The sequence below is a fragment of the Gordionus sp. m RMFG-2023 genome, chromosome 2 (genome assembly GCF_954871325.1).
Source record: "Gordionus sp. m RMFG-2023 chromosome 2, tfGorSpeb1-WG-v2, whole genome shotgun sequence".
NCBI classification, from domain to species: Eukaryota; Metazoa; Nematomorpha; class Gordioida; order Chordodea; family Parachordodidae; genus Gordionus; species Gordionus sp. m RMFG-2023.
Genome location: NC_088776.1, coordinates 20,723,201 through 20,739,912, shown reverse-complemented (window position 1 = coordinate 20,739,912; position 16,712 = coordinate 20,723,201). Strand labels below are relative to the sequence as shown.

General features: G+C 25.9%; 1 protein-coding gene across 1 annotated transcript; it reads right to left on the bottom strand.

Annotated features, from left to right (window-relative positions):
- Positions 1–6,186: 6,186 nt before the first annotated feature.
- Positions 6,187–16,337, bottom strand: LOC135925157 (GATA zinc finger domain-containing protein 11-like). Its single transcript, XM_065460363.1, has 4 exons — positions 14,834–16,337; positions 14,597–14,751; positions 14,372–14,497; positions 6,187–7,145 (listed from the first exon to the last, which is right to left on the bottom strand). The coding sequence occupies exons 1-4, from the start codon at positions 16,224–16,226 to the stop codon at positions 6,513–6,515; spliced, it is 2,307 nt and encodes a 768-aa protein (XP_065316435.1). The 5' UTR covers positions 16,227–16,337; the 3' UTR covers positions 6,187–6,512.
- Positions 16,338–16,712: the final 375 nt, after the last annotated feature.

Genomic DNA, 16,712 nt, shown 5'->3' with positions numbered 1-16,712 from the left:
TGGCAATTTATTTTTATTTTGCCAATAATGTTTTTCTTTAAACTATCTACTAAACGAGTTGAAGCACTAAAAAGTATGAAATATGCACTTTTGACATAAATATCAGAGATAATGCTTCCATATCTTTTACGCATAAAATGTGTGATATCATAGTTTATATTTGGTTCGTAATTCGGTTATTTTTTTGTGTTGGCAAAATTGATTAAAGAATTAATAATGCACTAAATTTTAACGCAAACCAGATAGTTATAACTTCTATACTTACCTTCTGGTATAATGCTAATCTTGACAATTTTTTATTTTTTTCCCAATAATAATTCTTTTCCCCTTTAAACTATCTACCAAATAGAATAAAACAATAAAATGTTATAATAAAGCCCTACTTAATGGTTTGGTATAAGTTTCAGATTTTTCTAAAACTTGGCAGTTTTCATCTTGTTTACTCTCAGTTTCTTTTTGTGATTCTATATTTGATTGAGGAATTAAGAGTACTAATCAGGCAAAGGCCATGTGTTAGATATATAGTTTTCCTTATATTTTCCATTCTAGCATAATGCCAATTTTTTCCCCACAAATGGATTAAATTAATTTACAATGGAGCATTAAACATTGATAAAATTTTCAGTATAATGCTTTTCGTTGCTTTTCAATCGTAAGATTGCCATAACTTTATTTTACTAATAATTTATTTATGCTGTTAAAGTTAGACACGAATAAAGCACAAAACATAGGCATATTTTAGAATTATAACTTCCAGTTCAATCAACTTTAACTGAGATGATTATAAAGATAACCTCGGAAAATCAATAATATATTTTAAAAAATATAGAAGGGACCTGGCTGAAGGCAGGGCATGGTGATTGGAGGCGAGGCCCTCAAAAATGTTTTAAACACCCACCTATGGATAAATCCTGGCTACGCCGCTGCTAAACAGGCTATCACTATACTTACCAAAATACAAATCGAATATTTGCATTATTCATATTCGATTCATATTTTCGAATCCAATGTTATTCTTTCTCTTAATGTTCAAATAATTCCTTATTATTATTCGAATGAATAATAAAAATAAAACATTATTCGATTTGATTTATCGAATATTCGATATTAAATTAGTTAAAAAATATATTTAAAAATGAAAAAATTGATTATTAAAACTTAAAAAAGTGATTTATAGATGTAGAAAAAAAGTTAGAAAAATAAAAACTTCTGAAGGTAACATGTTAAATACTTAAGAATAATTTCGAACATTTACAAATAATTTCGAGTAATAAGAATAATTTTAAATTACGAATAATTTTTAATAATGGTTATAAAATTATTTGACAGTTATTATATTTTCTTTTTCGTATTCGATTCGAATTATTATTCCATCGTAAAATACGAATCGAAACGAATTAAATGATATTGAATATCAAATAACTAATAATTCGTTTTAGGTATAAAACTGAGAAGGGTTGAGCAGATGCCCCGGTCGCCAAATTATATTATTTTGAGAGCAGCCAAATTTTGATTGTTATGCATTAGAAATGAATTTTAATGTAAAAAATATAAATAATATTTTATAATTACTTTATTCAGTCTTTATGATATATTATATTTTATATGGGGGAGGGGGGGGGGGGGTGCAAGATAATTTTAAAAGAAATTCTAGGAGTTATTCAAGAATATCTAAAGTTTCAAAAATTTATTAGGATTAGTGACTAAAAATATTGACAACTTCTAATACATAAACTCAAATGGAAATAAATGATCAAATTTAAATTTATATAACCGACGTACGAATCACTATAAAATAAATGGCTCTAAAATGAACTTTGTAAAAAAAATATAAATTTTTAAGCATTTAAAATTTGATATAATTTAAATTATATTTAAAAAAAAATTAAAGGAAATATTGATTAATTGGCAAAAATTTCTATAAGATTATTGAATTTATATAAACTTACAAAGTATTCATGAAAAATAAATATGGTGTAAAAAAATGGTAAGAATATAAGGCATATTAGAAATTATCTTCTTTGAAAATTTATATAATAATTTTAATATTAGGAAAATAGTCTAAATAAAATTCGTTTGATATTGTGCAAAGAATCTATAAAGTTTTTAGAACATATTCAATCATAGTTAACCTTTTATACCATAGTTTGCATTTAGCTAGTAATACATCATGGAAGACATACTTTAAAATTCTCACAATAAAAATCTGCCAAATTTCTAATATATTATCTACCAAGATTTGAAACATATTAGGAAGGATTCTGTGAAAATAAAGTTTTGTAAGTGCTGCCTGTTAATCAAAAATATTTCATTCATTTGAATAATGAAAGTATTTAAGAGGGAGATAAATATATTTTTTAATAGGATGGAGGGGGGGGGGTAGAAACCATCTATAGAATATATGATTAGATAACTTTTGTGTTTATAGGAGTTAGGATATATTTCGTTTAATCCTAAATAAATTCGATAATTTTAGACTAATCTGAATAAATAAAACATCTTCTATATCCGAAAAGTATAGGTTATTTGAAATAATTAATATATATTTTTTAATATATTTAAAAATGTTTGAAAAATATATAATAATACTATAAAAAAAAAGAACGGAGATGGTGTGACGCAGGGAAACAAAAATGAAAAAGGGACGTAAGTGTTGTCTAGGATAGCTCTTTGGCTAGAAGACTACCATTGAAACTGATATAATTAGCTTTGAGAATCGCTATGGATAATCGTTGACGAAGAAAAAAACCCTCTCGAGGTTCTTCTGAGATTTTGCTGATTTGTGATCCTAAGTTTTTGAAAAATGCTAAGGCGAGTTTGCCGAAGGTGCCAAGAGTGGTTGATATGATTGGGATGAAGCAATAATCGTTCATTATTTCTGTGTATTTAGAAGTTTTAAGTTGTTCCTTCTGGTCAAGGATGTTGATGGCGTGGTTGGATGGGGCCAAGGGGTCAATACAGGAATAGTCCCATACCAAAAGTTGGCCTCTCCTCCATGGGATTTGAGAGATCCCGTCAGGACGTTTACCGTCAGATCTAAAAAGACCCTGTGGTTCTAGAGTGGAAGGAATTTGGGCGGATTTCAGTGCATGTTGGATGATTGTATTACATTGCTTGTGTCTGATGAATCGTCCATTGCAGGAGCGACAATGTAAACTATGTCTACCCTTCGAGTCAACTGGCGAGTTGCACCCTGAGCAGATGTGAGGGTGAGTGATGGAACAATTTAGACGAATGCCGATGGCGTGGGTAAAATCATTGTTGGATAGTTGAAGCTGAAGATTGGTAGATGGGATGGCCTCAAGAAACTCGTGTCCGTTTTTTTTAATACTTTATATTATTTATTATTTGAAAATTGAAAATAAAGAGAGTTTCTATTAAAAAAAAAATATATATATATATTTTATAAAAACTATATTTTTTTAGAAAATTGAATTTGAAAAAAATTTTTTTTGCCCCAACTATGACATACTTTGGGTTCGTTGGGACACACATATGTGAAAGTTGGTCCACTCATAAAATAGAGGTCTAAATAAATAAACGAATTTAAAATCGGTATTCCGGTAAGACTAGAGATTATGACACATTTGATTTAATTGATAATTGACATAACAAATAAGTATTGATTTTGGTGGAGTGCCTTAAAAAAAATATATATATAAATATCTTACCTGTAAGTAATGATAAATTTTTATCTGAGATTTTAGGATATAAATTAATGGCTTTTCCATAATCTTCAGCAGAAGATGTTTCTATCCTTTTTATTGGAATTTCAAAATAATTAGTAAATGATAAAATGAGCTAAAATGGCGTGTCCCAGCTATACCCAACCATGACCGAGTCAACTAACTCTGTAAATATTATTCAGAATCATATTAATTCCTGTTTATTGATTCTAAAAATTTGTCAGATTAAAAAATAGGGTTTAAACCTTTCTAAAATTTATTTATGGTAAAGTTTGCAATTATTTTTTATAACATTTGGTATGTTTTAAAACACATTGTTTTCTGTAAAAATTAAAATAAATATTAAATATTTTCTAATTTTTTTTAGCCAATCATGAATGATGTAATTATCATTGTCTATTTTAGGTTAAAATTTCCAAAAATAATAGCTCAAATTATAATTCGAGTAACTTAACGTTTCCCTGTACTCAACTCCCCGGTCTCCTTTACTTTTATAATGATATCTAGAAAAGAAATTGCTTTAATTTTGTTAAAACTTATAAAACCCACTCCTATTTATATATAATTATGTCAAAAATATCTTATTCTACTAAAAGGTACGTAAAAAAAATCATAAAAATCGGTGAATTAATTTTTTTTAAACAAATTTTCATATTAAAAATAGAGTTGTTATAAATTATTTGGCCATATGCATAAATACGACATGCTAAGACAAGAGTAAGGGGGCGTCATTCTACAGAATTATAATTTTAATTTATAAGAGTGGAAATTTAATTACGTCATACATGATTGGTTAAAAAGATTTGAAAAATATTTATTATTTTAATCTTTACAGAGGACGATGTGTTTTAGCATACCTAAAGTAACAAGATATAATTGCAAACTTTTTCGTTCAGATTTTTAAATAAAACCTTTAATAAAAACTTTAGGAAAGTTTAAACCCTATTTTTTAATTTGAAAATTCTTCAGAAGCACAAAACAAGGATTATAATAGAATTCTGAATTATATTTGTAAAGTTAGTGGATTAGTTCATGGTTGTTCAGAGGTACATTGGGCCAAATAATTATTGCATATGTATTTTTAATTTTATTAAAACAAATGCAAATAATTAAATATTTAACAATCTAAAATATTAATTTTTATTATAAAACTTAAATAATATCTTATTTTAATTTTTTTTACGAAATTCCTAAAATTTCTCAAAATCTTCAATTCTTTCTATTAAGATATTATTATTACATTTATATACTTAAAGCCTCTAGTATCATAATAACAAAAAAAATAAAAATTTTATTTAGACCGTCACTTCTTGGTGGACAAACTATAAAATATTGGTTGACCAGGATACAAAGAGTAGGGCAATGTTGGGTCAAAAAAATACTATTTTAAATCAAATTTTCTAAAGAGTATAGTTTATTTAAATATATATTAACTATTTCAAATAGCCTATACGTTGAGGATTGAGAAGATATTTTATTATTAAAATTAGTTTAATATTATTGAATTTATTCAGGGTTGGATAAAAAGTGTCCCAACTTACCCCGGTTTCCCATATTTTTCCTAACTTTATTTATACAATTGAGCAATACAATTAAAATAAATTTTTTTAAAAAAAGTTTTGGGTTAGCCAAATGACCTTGTTGGACTTCAAAAATCAGCGAATTTCTTGTAATGGGTAAATTTATACTTCTTAAGATTGATATTTATAGAATAATTTTAAAATTTTATTGTTATGAAATTTTGTCTAAGTAAACCACAAAATAACCAAAGATTAGATAAAAAAATTTAAAATTATTTAAGGATAATTTTCAGTTCAAAGTGCCCTGGTTTCGTAAGCCCTACTGGCGTTAGATTTATTAAACATGATTAAAATAATGTCGACATCATAAATATTCGTAAAACTTTCTTAAATAATATAGAAATGTTTAAACTTCATAAAAGTTATGATACGTATAAATTTTATAATAAATTTTATAAAAATTAATTCTTGCCCTGTAAAAATTTTAAACATTTTACATCAAAATACTTTTTATCAAAAAATTTTTAATAGCTAATTATTACAAAATATTTTTTGTATGTATAGATGCTCACTACTAAAACCTATCTTAAGCCAAATTTAAAAAATCCTGGCCTTTTCCCTTAAAAATGGGATCAAGTGATTTGCGACGTCTCTCATTTTAGCTAGCCCAGGCCCCTCTTATGGTCTGGCCAGGGTGTGAGTGACCATAGAAATATTATCATTAAATAGATGAGTCTGGTAAAATTTATATTGAAATTGTAAACAAAAGTCAAATCTTAAATTTGGAACATAATGATACTTATTTATTATACACATTATAATATTTTACGAAATTGATTTCAATTTGTTTTTTAATATATATTATACATAGTATTTTAAATATAATATAATATTTTAAATTATTTATTAAAATATTTTAGTCAATAGAAAAAATAAAACATATTGATATTATTTTTAAACAATTTGATTTAAAGTCTCACGGTATTTTTTCAGATTCTGTTTGTGTGTTTTAATATACAGAAAAATATTTTATTTTATTAATAATATATAATATATGTAAATATATATGTTTATGGAAAATCAATTTTAGAATTTTGGTTTTATATAATTTTTGATGTTTTCTTCTCATTATTTTATGTGTTTTTACAGAATGTTCTGATTGACCATAAGTAACTGACGACACGTGCAACGAAAAAAATTAAATATGAATATTTTCCAATAATCAATCATATAGAAATAAATTTATCAAAAACGGCAAGTATTATAATTCTGCCTTTTGTCGTTCTGATAAATTTTTAAAAAAATTTCATGAGTTTTGGAAATAACAATCGGTTAAAGATGAAAGTGTGCAAAGAGGATTATTGTCATTATTGGAGGAAGCTGCCCATTCGTAAATCGCTTTTGATTGTCTAAGATCGTTGGATAAATCATAATTTTCGATCTTTACATTATTTTGGGTAATATGACTTTTGTGATTGTTTTCCCTTTTATCATCGATAAGTTTTGTCGGCACCATTATCAAAGATTTAGCATTCCCGATTCCTTCTTCAGAGTAGACTTCACTACTGTGTAATAATAAATCATTTTTCCTTTCGTAACACGAAACCCGCGAGCAATCGGTATTTTTATTGGTATAGGTAGTTGAATCTCTGTTCCATAAAATAGCATCTTCTTCGTCATACATATTAGGCCCTGAATCTTCTTCCTTATTGTTAAAATCGATTTCGGAATAAGTATCCACGCCCGACATAAAATTTTTGTTGAGCATAGTCGGTTCGTGTTGTTGATCTATAAAACTTTCATTGTTAACGTTAGAAGGGTCTTTATTGAAGGATTCGTGTAATGATGTGTCGTTTTGGTATGGTTTGCCTATACCACCCGATGTTTTACGATTTCTGGTCTGTATACCATCTTTCTTCATGGTTAAAGGCCGATTTATCTTAATGCATATGAAATATAAACAATTATATATAGTGCTAAATAAATTAGGGTTCAATAAAAAATATTTAAATTATATTTACTTTTGTTTTTGTAATTATGAAATCAAAAAGATTTTAGGCATTTTCAATTTGTCTTAAACACCCTTTCTCTACTCTCCAGCTATGCCAATGATATAAATATCATCGAAGACTTAATACAAACTTTACTTAATTTGAGGCATGACCCGTGTATTTGGAAAAATTTGCTTGGGCTCTTCCGTGACATGGGAGTATATATAACCTCTGAATATCATCACAACTCACTTAAGATAGTATGTAACATTAAAAAAAATCCCGAATTCATGATTGATATAATTCAATTATAATTTAGTTGAGTTGAATAATTTTCCCATATCTTTCCTTATAAAATTTTTTTATCCATGAAAATTATAAGATTTTTTTTAAAATGGTATATTTTAGGCAAATTTGATAAAAAATCTCTCTTCTTCAAAAAAAAATCCTAAAAGATTTTTGCTCAAAATATTTTTTTCAAACTCTGCATATTGGTATATTGGTTTGATACAATATTTTATAATTCAAATTCAATGGTCATTACCCTCCTTCTTTTTTTTACTATGCTTGCCCTTTATAAAAATTTTTTTTAGTAGAATTACCATCTGTATTTGATTATGAATATAAAAAAAATACCATTTAAATTTACAATAGAAATATAAAAGAGACAAAAAATTAATTAAAACAATTAAATCTATATGACCCGAATTTAATATATACACTACATATATAAGTAGCTTATACAATTTAAAAATATCATATTGAAAATTATATTTCATGTATTGTATAATATACCTACATACGAATTGAATAAGTTAAATATTTTATGTAGAGTGATGGTGAAGTCGAGTAAAATATCAACGGAAGGGTAAACACAATTTTTTTACAATCTAAACTGTGAAGGGGTACTAAAGCTTTATAATGGACCAAAAAGCCCTTGAAAACAATTCTAGAGGTATACTATCAGACATTTGGATATATCACTATACTTATTCTGTTTCATATTTTATTAGTCAGGAGTTTTCACTTAGAGTTCCCTGGGGATAAGAAGATTTTTAAATTTCCCCTTTTAGTCTATATTAGGTAAAACAAATAATATAATTCCAAATTTTCATTACCATTTTTTAAATAAAAATTTAATCCGACAAAAGCTAGCAAATGGGCCTAAGCTCGCCAATAAAATTTATACAGAAAAACGCACAAATAATTTTTACATACTAGTGAAAACCTTGATACTCATATGTAATCGTATCGATTGACATTTCATTTCTCTTAATATTTTATGAATTGCCCAATTTAGAATTTAGCCATGTTTATTTTTTTTAAAAAAATTCTATAATTTTTACTCCATACTTTGTAGCATATCTTGAAAAAATGTTTCTCATCAAATTTAAAAAAAAAAAATAGAGCATCATAATTCCTTTTTTTGGTTCACTTTTAGTTATTTATAAGTTATACTTACTAAAACATATTCATTTTTTTTGTATACTATATAAAAGTGTAATCAAATTTATAAATTTTATTATTAATTTAATTAAAGAAATCGCTTTTACACTTTATTTTTTAACAAAATTGTCACGTCAAGATCATATTCGTTTTAATTATAATTCTTAGACATATATTCTCCCCCCCCCCTCCATCTCCCTTCAATTTTTTTAATTTATATAATATATAAATTAGGCATAAAAAAATTTAACACAATTTTAATTTATAAATGTAACATATAGTCCTATAAATCTTTTCGTATATCCGATTTTGTGAATATTTTTATTATTTTATTCAATCACAATTGTTTAAAATTTTTTTTATTTAAAATAACGTTTTTAGTTATATTAGACACGGAAAAAAAAATCTTTTATTGTCGTTCGATTCGAAAGATATTTTAAAAGATAAAAAAAAATTTATAATATTTAGTTTTAAAAAAAGATTGTAATTCATATATTTATTGAACTATATAATATAAATTTAAATATGTATAATGTAAAAAAAATAAGAATATATATTTTTTATAATTTTGAAAGAATTCAAATATTTGTGGTAGCCTATTAGTCTGTTCCATCATGACAAAAAGTTAAACAAACATTTTTATTCTTTTTAATTGTTGCAATATCTAGCAAACAACTGCTGTTGTATCTATTTCAAATTTATTGTAATACAATTTAATTAAAGTTTTATTTGTTAGGGTGTATAATACGTTAAAAAACCCCCAGCATTGTTGGTTTTATATATTTAAATAAAATACTTTAGGTAAATATTTATTTTATAAATTGTGAATATAAATTGATGATATGTGTTAGACTTTGATATTTGCTCAATACCATGTTATTTATCTCTATTTTAATTCTGAAACTTTTATTTATTATCAAATGTTTTTTTATAATTAATGGAGTTATATTATATATACAATGTAATACAGAGTAACCCGCTTTTATAATGACATTCGAATTTCCAATAATGTTTTTCCATTTAGCACCTGGATTTCAGTTCCTTGTAATTTTATATAGTTTTTCAAAATTAACGTCCTGATTAGTACTTTAAAATCGGGGTATCAAGCCCCCTAAAAGTTAAGTAATCCTAGTGATGTTTCCAAAGTTTTCCCACTTGGGGTTAACTGTTTAAAAATTATCAAAAATATATAATGTAAATCTAAAAATGATCAATAAAAGGAATTTCTAACTAAAATGAGCAAAAAAAGTTTTACAAAAAAAATTCATATAATAAAAATTCAAAATCCTTCAGGTGGTTGGTTCTCCAAAGTATTGAGAAAACTTACTTCAATGTTTCATATTGACGCTATTGATACTCCTCAGTGAAAATGATTATTGATGCTATTGAATTATAGACTGAATTATATAAACTATACATCATAGGCATAGCCTAGATTGCATAATTCGCAATTGAGGTAGTGAAAATGAGTGAATTACATCTCTGGATGAAATTATTATGGGCTAATAAAATTATCCCCCCACAAACCCTCCTCTCTTCAAATCAATAAAATTTACGAATCCCTATGTGAACTTAGCTACATTTTATGCGCGACATGGTATATATTAGGGTAAGGAAGATGGGAGTTAACCCAGGAGCCTAGGGCATAGTTTTAAAAATTTATTCACCCACATAAGATGTTAGCATACGAGCACTCATGTTTAAATTTGATTAGTTAGTTTGGTTTTTTTTTTATTTTAATTATTTTTTACCTATAGAATTATGATTGTTAGCGTCAATGTGTTTTTTCCGGGAATGTGTTATTTTTACAACTTTAAATAATTTTTCCCAATTCTAGTATAATTATTTTAAAAAATTATTGTTTATATTAACTATCTATTTGGTAGAGGATGGGTGGGGGTGGGAGGAGTAACAATGTTTATTAATTTAAATTTTAAAAAATTAGCAAATTCTCTATAGGAAGATTTGCCGCTTCACTATTCTAATGATGCTCTATTCTCGGTAGCATAGCTGCTATTTTTCCATAAAAGTTTACTGAATTCGGCACGATTGTTTTTCAATTTTTAGGCACGAAAACATTTCGGGGTAGGCTATATGGAGTAAAATAGTAGTTTATGTAGTATAAAAATAGCGAGTGATTCAAGCTACTAGCGCGCTATGAAAAGCTAGTAGTAGCTGGCTACCTTTTTTACCTAGTACCGGTAGTGCACTACTTTTAAAGATTTCAACAACACAACACACCATATTATTATAATCTAATTATATAGACCATTTATTATTATACAATTACACAATATTGCTTTGATATATATTAATAGGTTATTATAAATCTGATTTTTATCATTCACCAATATCTTTTTATCACAAAATTGCAATCAATTTTTATTTATTTCTAATAGGTGCCCCCAAATCACTAATTAATTTTTAATCAAAAGATTTTATTTTTTAATTATATAATTGACCATCATAAAAAAGATTTTTTCCCGAAATCATTTAATTTAAAATTTATTCAAAAAAAAATGACGATTTAAAAAAAATTACATAAATAATAAAATTGCGATAAAAATCAACTAGATAAAGAATTTTTTTTAAAATAAATTAAATTTATATTTTAGTTTGAAATTTGATTCTTCTGATACTTTTTTAAAATACCTTTTAATTCAAAAAAAGGGGGACTTGATTCGACGACAGGTATATTTTTATACTATGTATCAGAAAAATCTATCTATATACTATAATGATTGTAAAAAAACAATGGGCAAAGTCATGAAAGAAAAAAAAAACAAATTGACTTCATACCACAAGAAGAACGTCTACAAACACCTTTTGAAAGAAAAATTTGATTATTTAATTGTATTTTTGATTTTTATTTTAAGAATAAATAGTTTAGGCGTCTTTTCGGTAAAAATAAAATTATAATTTAAAAATATATATTAGAAATAAATTATACCTCATAAAATAAGAATATGTATAATAAGTTTGCCAATTCAAGAAATATCATTATATTTATTATGATGTGTACATTTTATATTATATAGTATATATAAAATTTATTTGGTATAATTATATTATACTCTATAAATGGGTAGCCGGTTGAAAATTTAAAATCGCGCGTATCGATTTCTCAAAAATTTGGTATCTAAGATTTAAAAAAAAATTACTTTACCCTTTTTAAGTAGATTATTTAAATCAGCATTTGTTAAATTTGCCTGGAAAGGAAGATTTAAAAGGGAAAATAAATGAATTTTTTTTCAAAATAGTTCTGAATGTCTGACCAACCAATCTCAGTTCAGTCGGGTCAAATTAATGTTTCTTTAAGGTTTAAATAAAAAATTATATAACTTCTATTATCATAATTTATCAAAAAAATTTTCAGAACTTGAAATATTAGCATTGCTTATACTTTCATATAGTATCTAATTCAGATTAACTGGATGAAAATCAAGCGAAGATACTATAGATAGAATATTAACATATTCTTTCATATAGTATCTAATTCAGATTAACTGGATGAAAATCAAGCGAAGATACTATAGATAGAATATTAACATATTCTTTCATATTTTTAAAAATATCTAAAAAATTTGGCTGAAAAAATAAACAATTTTAATGTAAAATAAAATATATAAAAATTATCATTTAAAAAAAAATATATCCAACCCCGAACTCCTTATGTAGTTTGACCGAAAATCTCTCATAAATAGTTATCAATCACTATATTATGGCAAAATGTTCCTATTATATTCACCTTTGGAAAATTGTAACTAGTATCTATAACTAGATAATTTTTTGGAATATAACCAAAAAAGTAATTATTTACTTTTAAAAATTTGTTCAAAATTACTGTTTATTAAATATGTCTCACTTACATGCCTCTGTATAACCTTTCTAGAGGAAGCTTATTCTTAATATCACGTCTTTTAAGCACTAATAATGAAAATAGTTTAATTTAGTAATCCCAAATTTATGAAATTAAATATTATATTGAGTTATTTATATATTTTTGCGGTACAAATAAATATTGTTATTTTTTTATTTAATTGTATTTCCATTTAAATTCCTTTGACTAAAATTTGTAAATCACAAAATTATTCTGTAAAACAAAAAATATATAATAAATAAAATGAGCTATATGATTAATTTAAAAGCTAACTTGCAATTTCAATGTAACTAGTTACTTTTGAAATATAATTTTTCTAGTAAGTAGCTACTTCCAAAAAAAGCAACTAGTAAATATAACTAATTACCCTTTTGTGGATTTAACTGTTACTATAACTAGTTACTTTTCAAAAGTATAAACACTTTAAATATTTTATTTTTAAAAAACTTAAAACTAAAATTAATATATGTTTTTGGATATTTATTCTTAGATAAATTTAAAATAATGACAATTTGAAATGATAAAATAGTTAATATTAATTTTAACATGCTTGGAGTTCCATGACGCCATAAGGGGTGGTGAAAGAATTAAAAAAGGAGTTAAGTATGGCAAAAATAATAAAATATATTTAGTTAAGCCTATTTTTTCTTCATAATGATCCAATTTTTTTAAAACTGGAATTTGAGTAATTTTATAACAATAAACATAAAGTGATCAAAATTTAATTCAAATTAAAAAAGGTTAATTATTAAAATTTCGAAACTATGTTAATAATGTAAAACGGGCGTCAAGTGGGAAGGTATAGCTAATAATCCCCCTCCCCCTTGGTATTTCAGAAGAAAAATAAATAATTATTTTAATTAAAAAGGTTAATATTATTTTGATGACATTATATATTATTTAAGACACATAGTTTCTTACTATGGAGTATTTCGTCAATAAAAGATGTTTTGTATTTTCTAGATATTTTGACAACCAGTTTACAAAAACTAGAAACTTTCCTAAAAAATAAAATGTGGTAAAAAAAAATATTGAAAAAGTTTATATTTTTTTAAACTAATTGAAAAAGTTTAAAACTAATGTTACAAAATTATTTCGAAAATGCAAAAACATTTTTTAGCCAGTAGTAAAAAAAAATATATAAGATAAGGTACATATCTTGCAGTTGTTTTTTTTTTTGAAATGAAGACCTATATTCTATATAGGAATTATCGAAATTATAAACCGAAACCTGTGGTGAAAATGAGACTCTGTTTTTTAAAAAAAAATACATTTTAATATTAGCCAATATTCATATATAATTTAAGAGACCATAGAGTATGGGTATGAAGGTTCCAATGGTGTATTAAAAATACTCATAGTTCTTTAATAAATGTATATAATAAGCAAATTTAATATAATGTTTTTTTATAAACAGAAAATATTATATACTATGAGAAAATTTTTGCCTTTTTAATTCTTTGGGGATTTTTTTTAAATGAAATGAATATGATATGAATATGTATAAAAAACCAAAATGATTAATAAAATATAGTGTATAGTACAGTGGTGTCGCTAGGAATGAGCAAAAGCGTGTTCAACAAGCCTAAATTTAATTTGAACACGCCTGTAGATATTTTATATTTGAGTAAAACTTTTTAATTGAAGGCGTCTAAAAAAAGATGGCATTAATTCCTTTAGCACTCCCAAATTATAAAACCTACTGAGCTTCACTTAAATATATTTAGAAATTTTACGACTATGATGAAGCGGGTTACCAGTTATTCTTCATTTAAAATTCGACTTTAAATTTTAACATACTGGTCTTATAATTATAATATATTAACAAAAGTTTGAAATTTTTTTTACCGAATGAAGTTTGAAATAGAGTCCACAAGCATTACAAACTGGATCGCCATTATTATTCCGTCTCCAAAGAGTTGTTGTGCCAGTTTGACAATTAGCGCAGCTCGTTCCTATTCGTCTTGATGTCGTCTTTTAAAATGGATGTATGTAAAAAAATATATTAAAATATTTAATATATTCTTCATTCAGCTTTAGGATAAAATTTCAAAATGTGTAGAATATATATACCATTTTTAACATCCTTCTCTTGGGTTTGATTAGAGGTCTACTAGATCCGTTCATTTTATGATATAAGCCGCACGCGTTACATAGATAATGACCGGTACCATCTCTACGCCATAAAGGAGTTGATGTGGCCCCACAATTGACGCATTCTCTTCCTTCTAGAAAAATTTAACAATATAAAGTACATCGAGTATATTATATTTATTTCATTCAAAATTTATAAATATGTTGCAAAATCACCTGAACTTGATCTACTCTTAGTCCTTGGTCTTATGAAACTTTTTAAGGCAAATGTAGAGGGATTTTGCGAATTGGATAAATGTAAACGATCAAAAAATGTGGTGGAAGAAGATATAAAATTTTTATTGGCATTGGACACACACATTTCTTGATGCGGGGACGAATTAAAAATATTAAAATTTTCAAACTTAGGCGATAGCGAATTGTTTTCGTAGTGAGTGTAATTTTTATTGTAGAGAGTGACTACATCGTTATGCATATAAGACAAGGGTGAATAATGAGGTTGTGTCTGGACGGTACTCATGTTTTCTTTGCGTTCGGTTTGACTTTTTTGGTTAATTTGAGATATTTCAATATCAATATGATTTTCCTTCTTGATCTGTGTGGTATAAGGTGGGGATTCTTTGTTTATTGCGAGACCATTATTTTCACTGTAATCAGTTATGTCAACAGTATGTTTCATATTTTTTAATTTAGTACTACTACTCATTTTCATTTTATTAAACTTTTTAAGTAGTTTTTTGCTTTTAGACTGGTATTTAGATGGCGAGATTTTTCCAATGCAGCCTTCTTCATCGATTCCGTTGATTTCGAGATTCAATTTATTAACGAAGGAAGATTCTATATCGATATTATTTTTGCAAGATGGCATGGTTGATAGAGAACTGTAAAGCGAATCTAGGCGTGAAGATGTGACTTGTATAAATGGTAAAAAGGGATCTTTGGGTGGAGTGGGAGGAAACGATATCGTGGTTCTAGCTAGTGTCTCATCGCATTCCATCATGCATTTGCGTTGATCGCAACTTATATTGTTAAATGAGAATATATTTTCGCTCTTACCTTGTTTAAGACCTATCTTGAAATCGTTTTGAGAATTTTGGGCCGAGAAACTGGATTTCAAGTGGTCGACATTATTGTTGATACTATTAGTAACACCCGAATTATCGAAATTGCTTGCATATTCACTGAGACGAAAAAAATCGTTATTAATAGGAATCTTATCTGTCGTAAGTAGTGGATTTCCATAATCTAATGTTGGGTTAATATTTGCTTCATAACCGGATGGCGGTGCTAGGTGATAATTCAGAGGGTATCCATAATGCGCATGATGGTTAAAATGGTTATAACTGTAGGGGTTATTGACGTCATTATTGTTATTCGCAGCTGGATGCATTCCGGGATGATTGGTATGCAATTCGCCACCGAGTCCGCCATTAAAAGAAGCGTATTGGTCACACACTTTGCCTAGAACACTATTATTGACTGGATAACTAGGATTGTTATAATAAAGGGAAGATGGAGATGGATTAGGTCCACACCACACGTTTGTATTATAATTATAAGTGAAGTTGTAATTGTAGTTAAAATTATTGTGAGATCTGGGTTCTAACATATTTTCTATACGAGTTGAATTTTTGGAGAAAGTGATGAAATTAGGCTGTTGATAATTGCTCTTTATAGTGACAAGAAGTGTTAAGGAAGATGTTTCTCCATAGTGTTTATTTTGACATTTTCATGATCGAATCTCTATTTTTAATTAATATTTAATTTTTAATTAAACTAAAAAGATTTTTTTTTAAATATTAAAAACAATCATTTTAATAATATAGTAAAAATTAAAAAATAATCTTTAAAAATGTTACAAAAATATAAAAATTTTTTTTTTATAAATCTTGAAGAAAGTAAATAAAATATGAATGATATTTTAAAAATTGGAAAATTCTATTTTTTAAAATATAACTGTTGTTAAAGTCATTCATCACTTAAACGACAATACAACTGACAGTTACGATAATATTATTTATTTAATTTAAATGTCTCTCCTCAACTCTATGTTATTTTATTATATTTATAAAATATTATATACTTGATTTTTTTT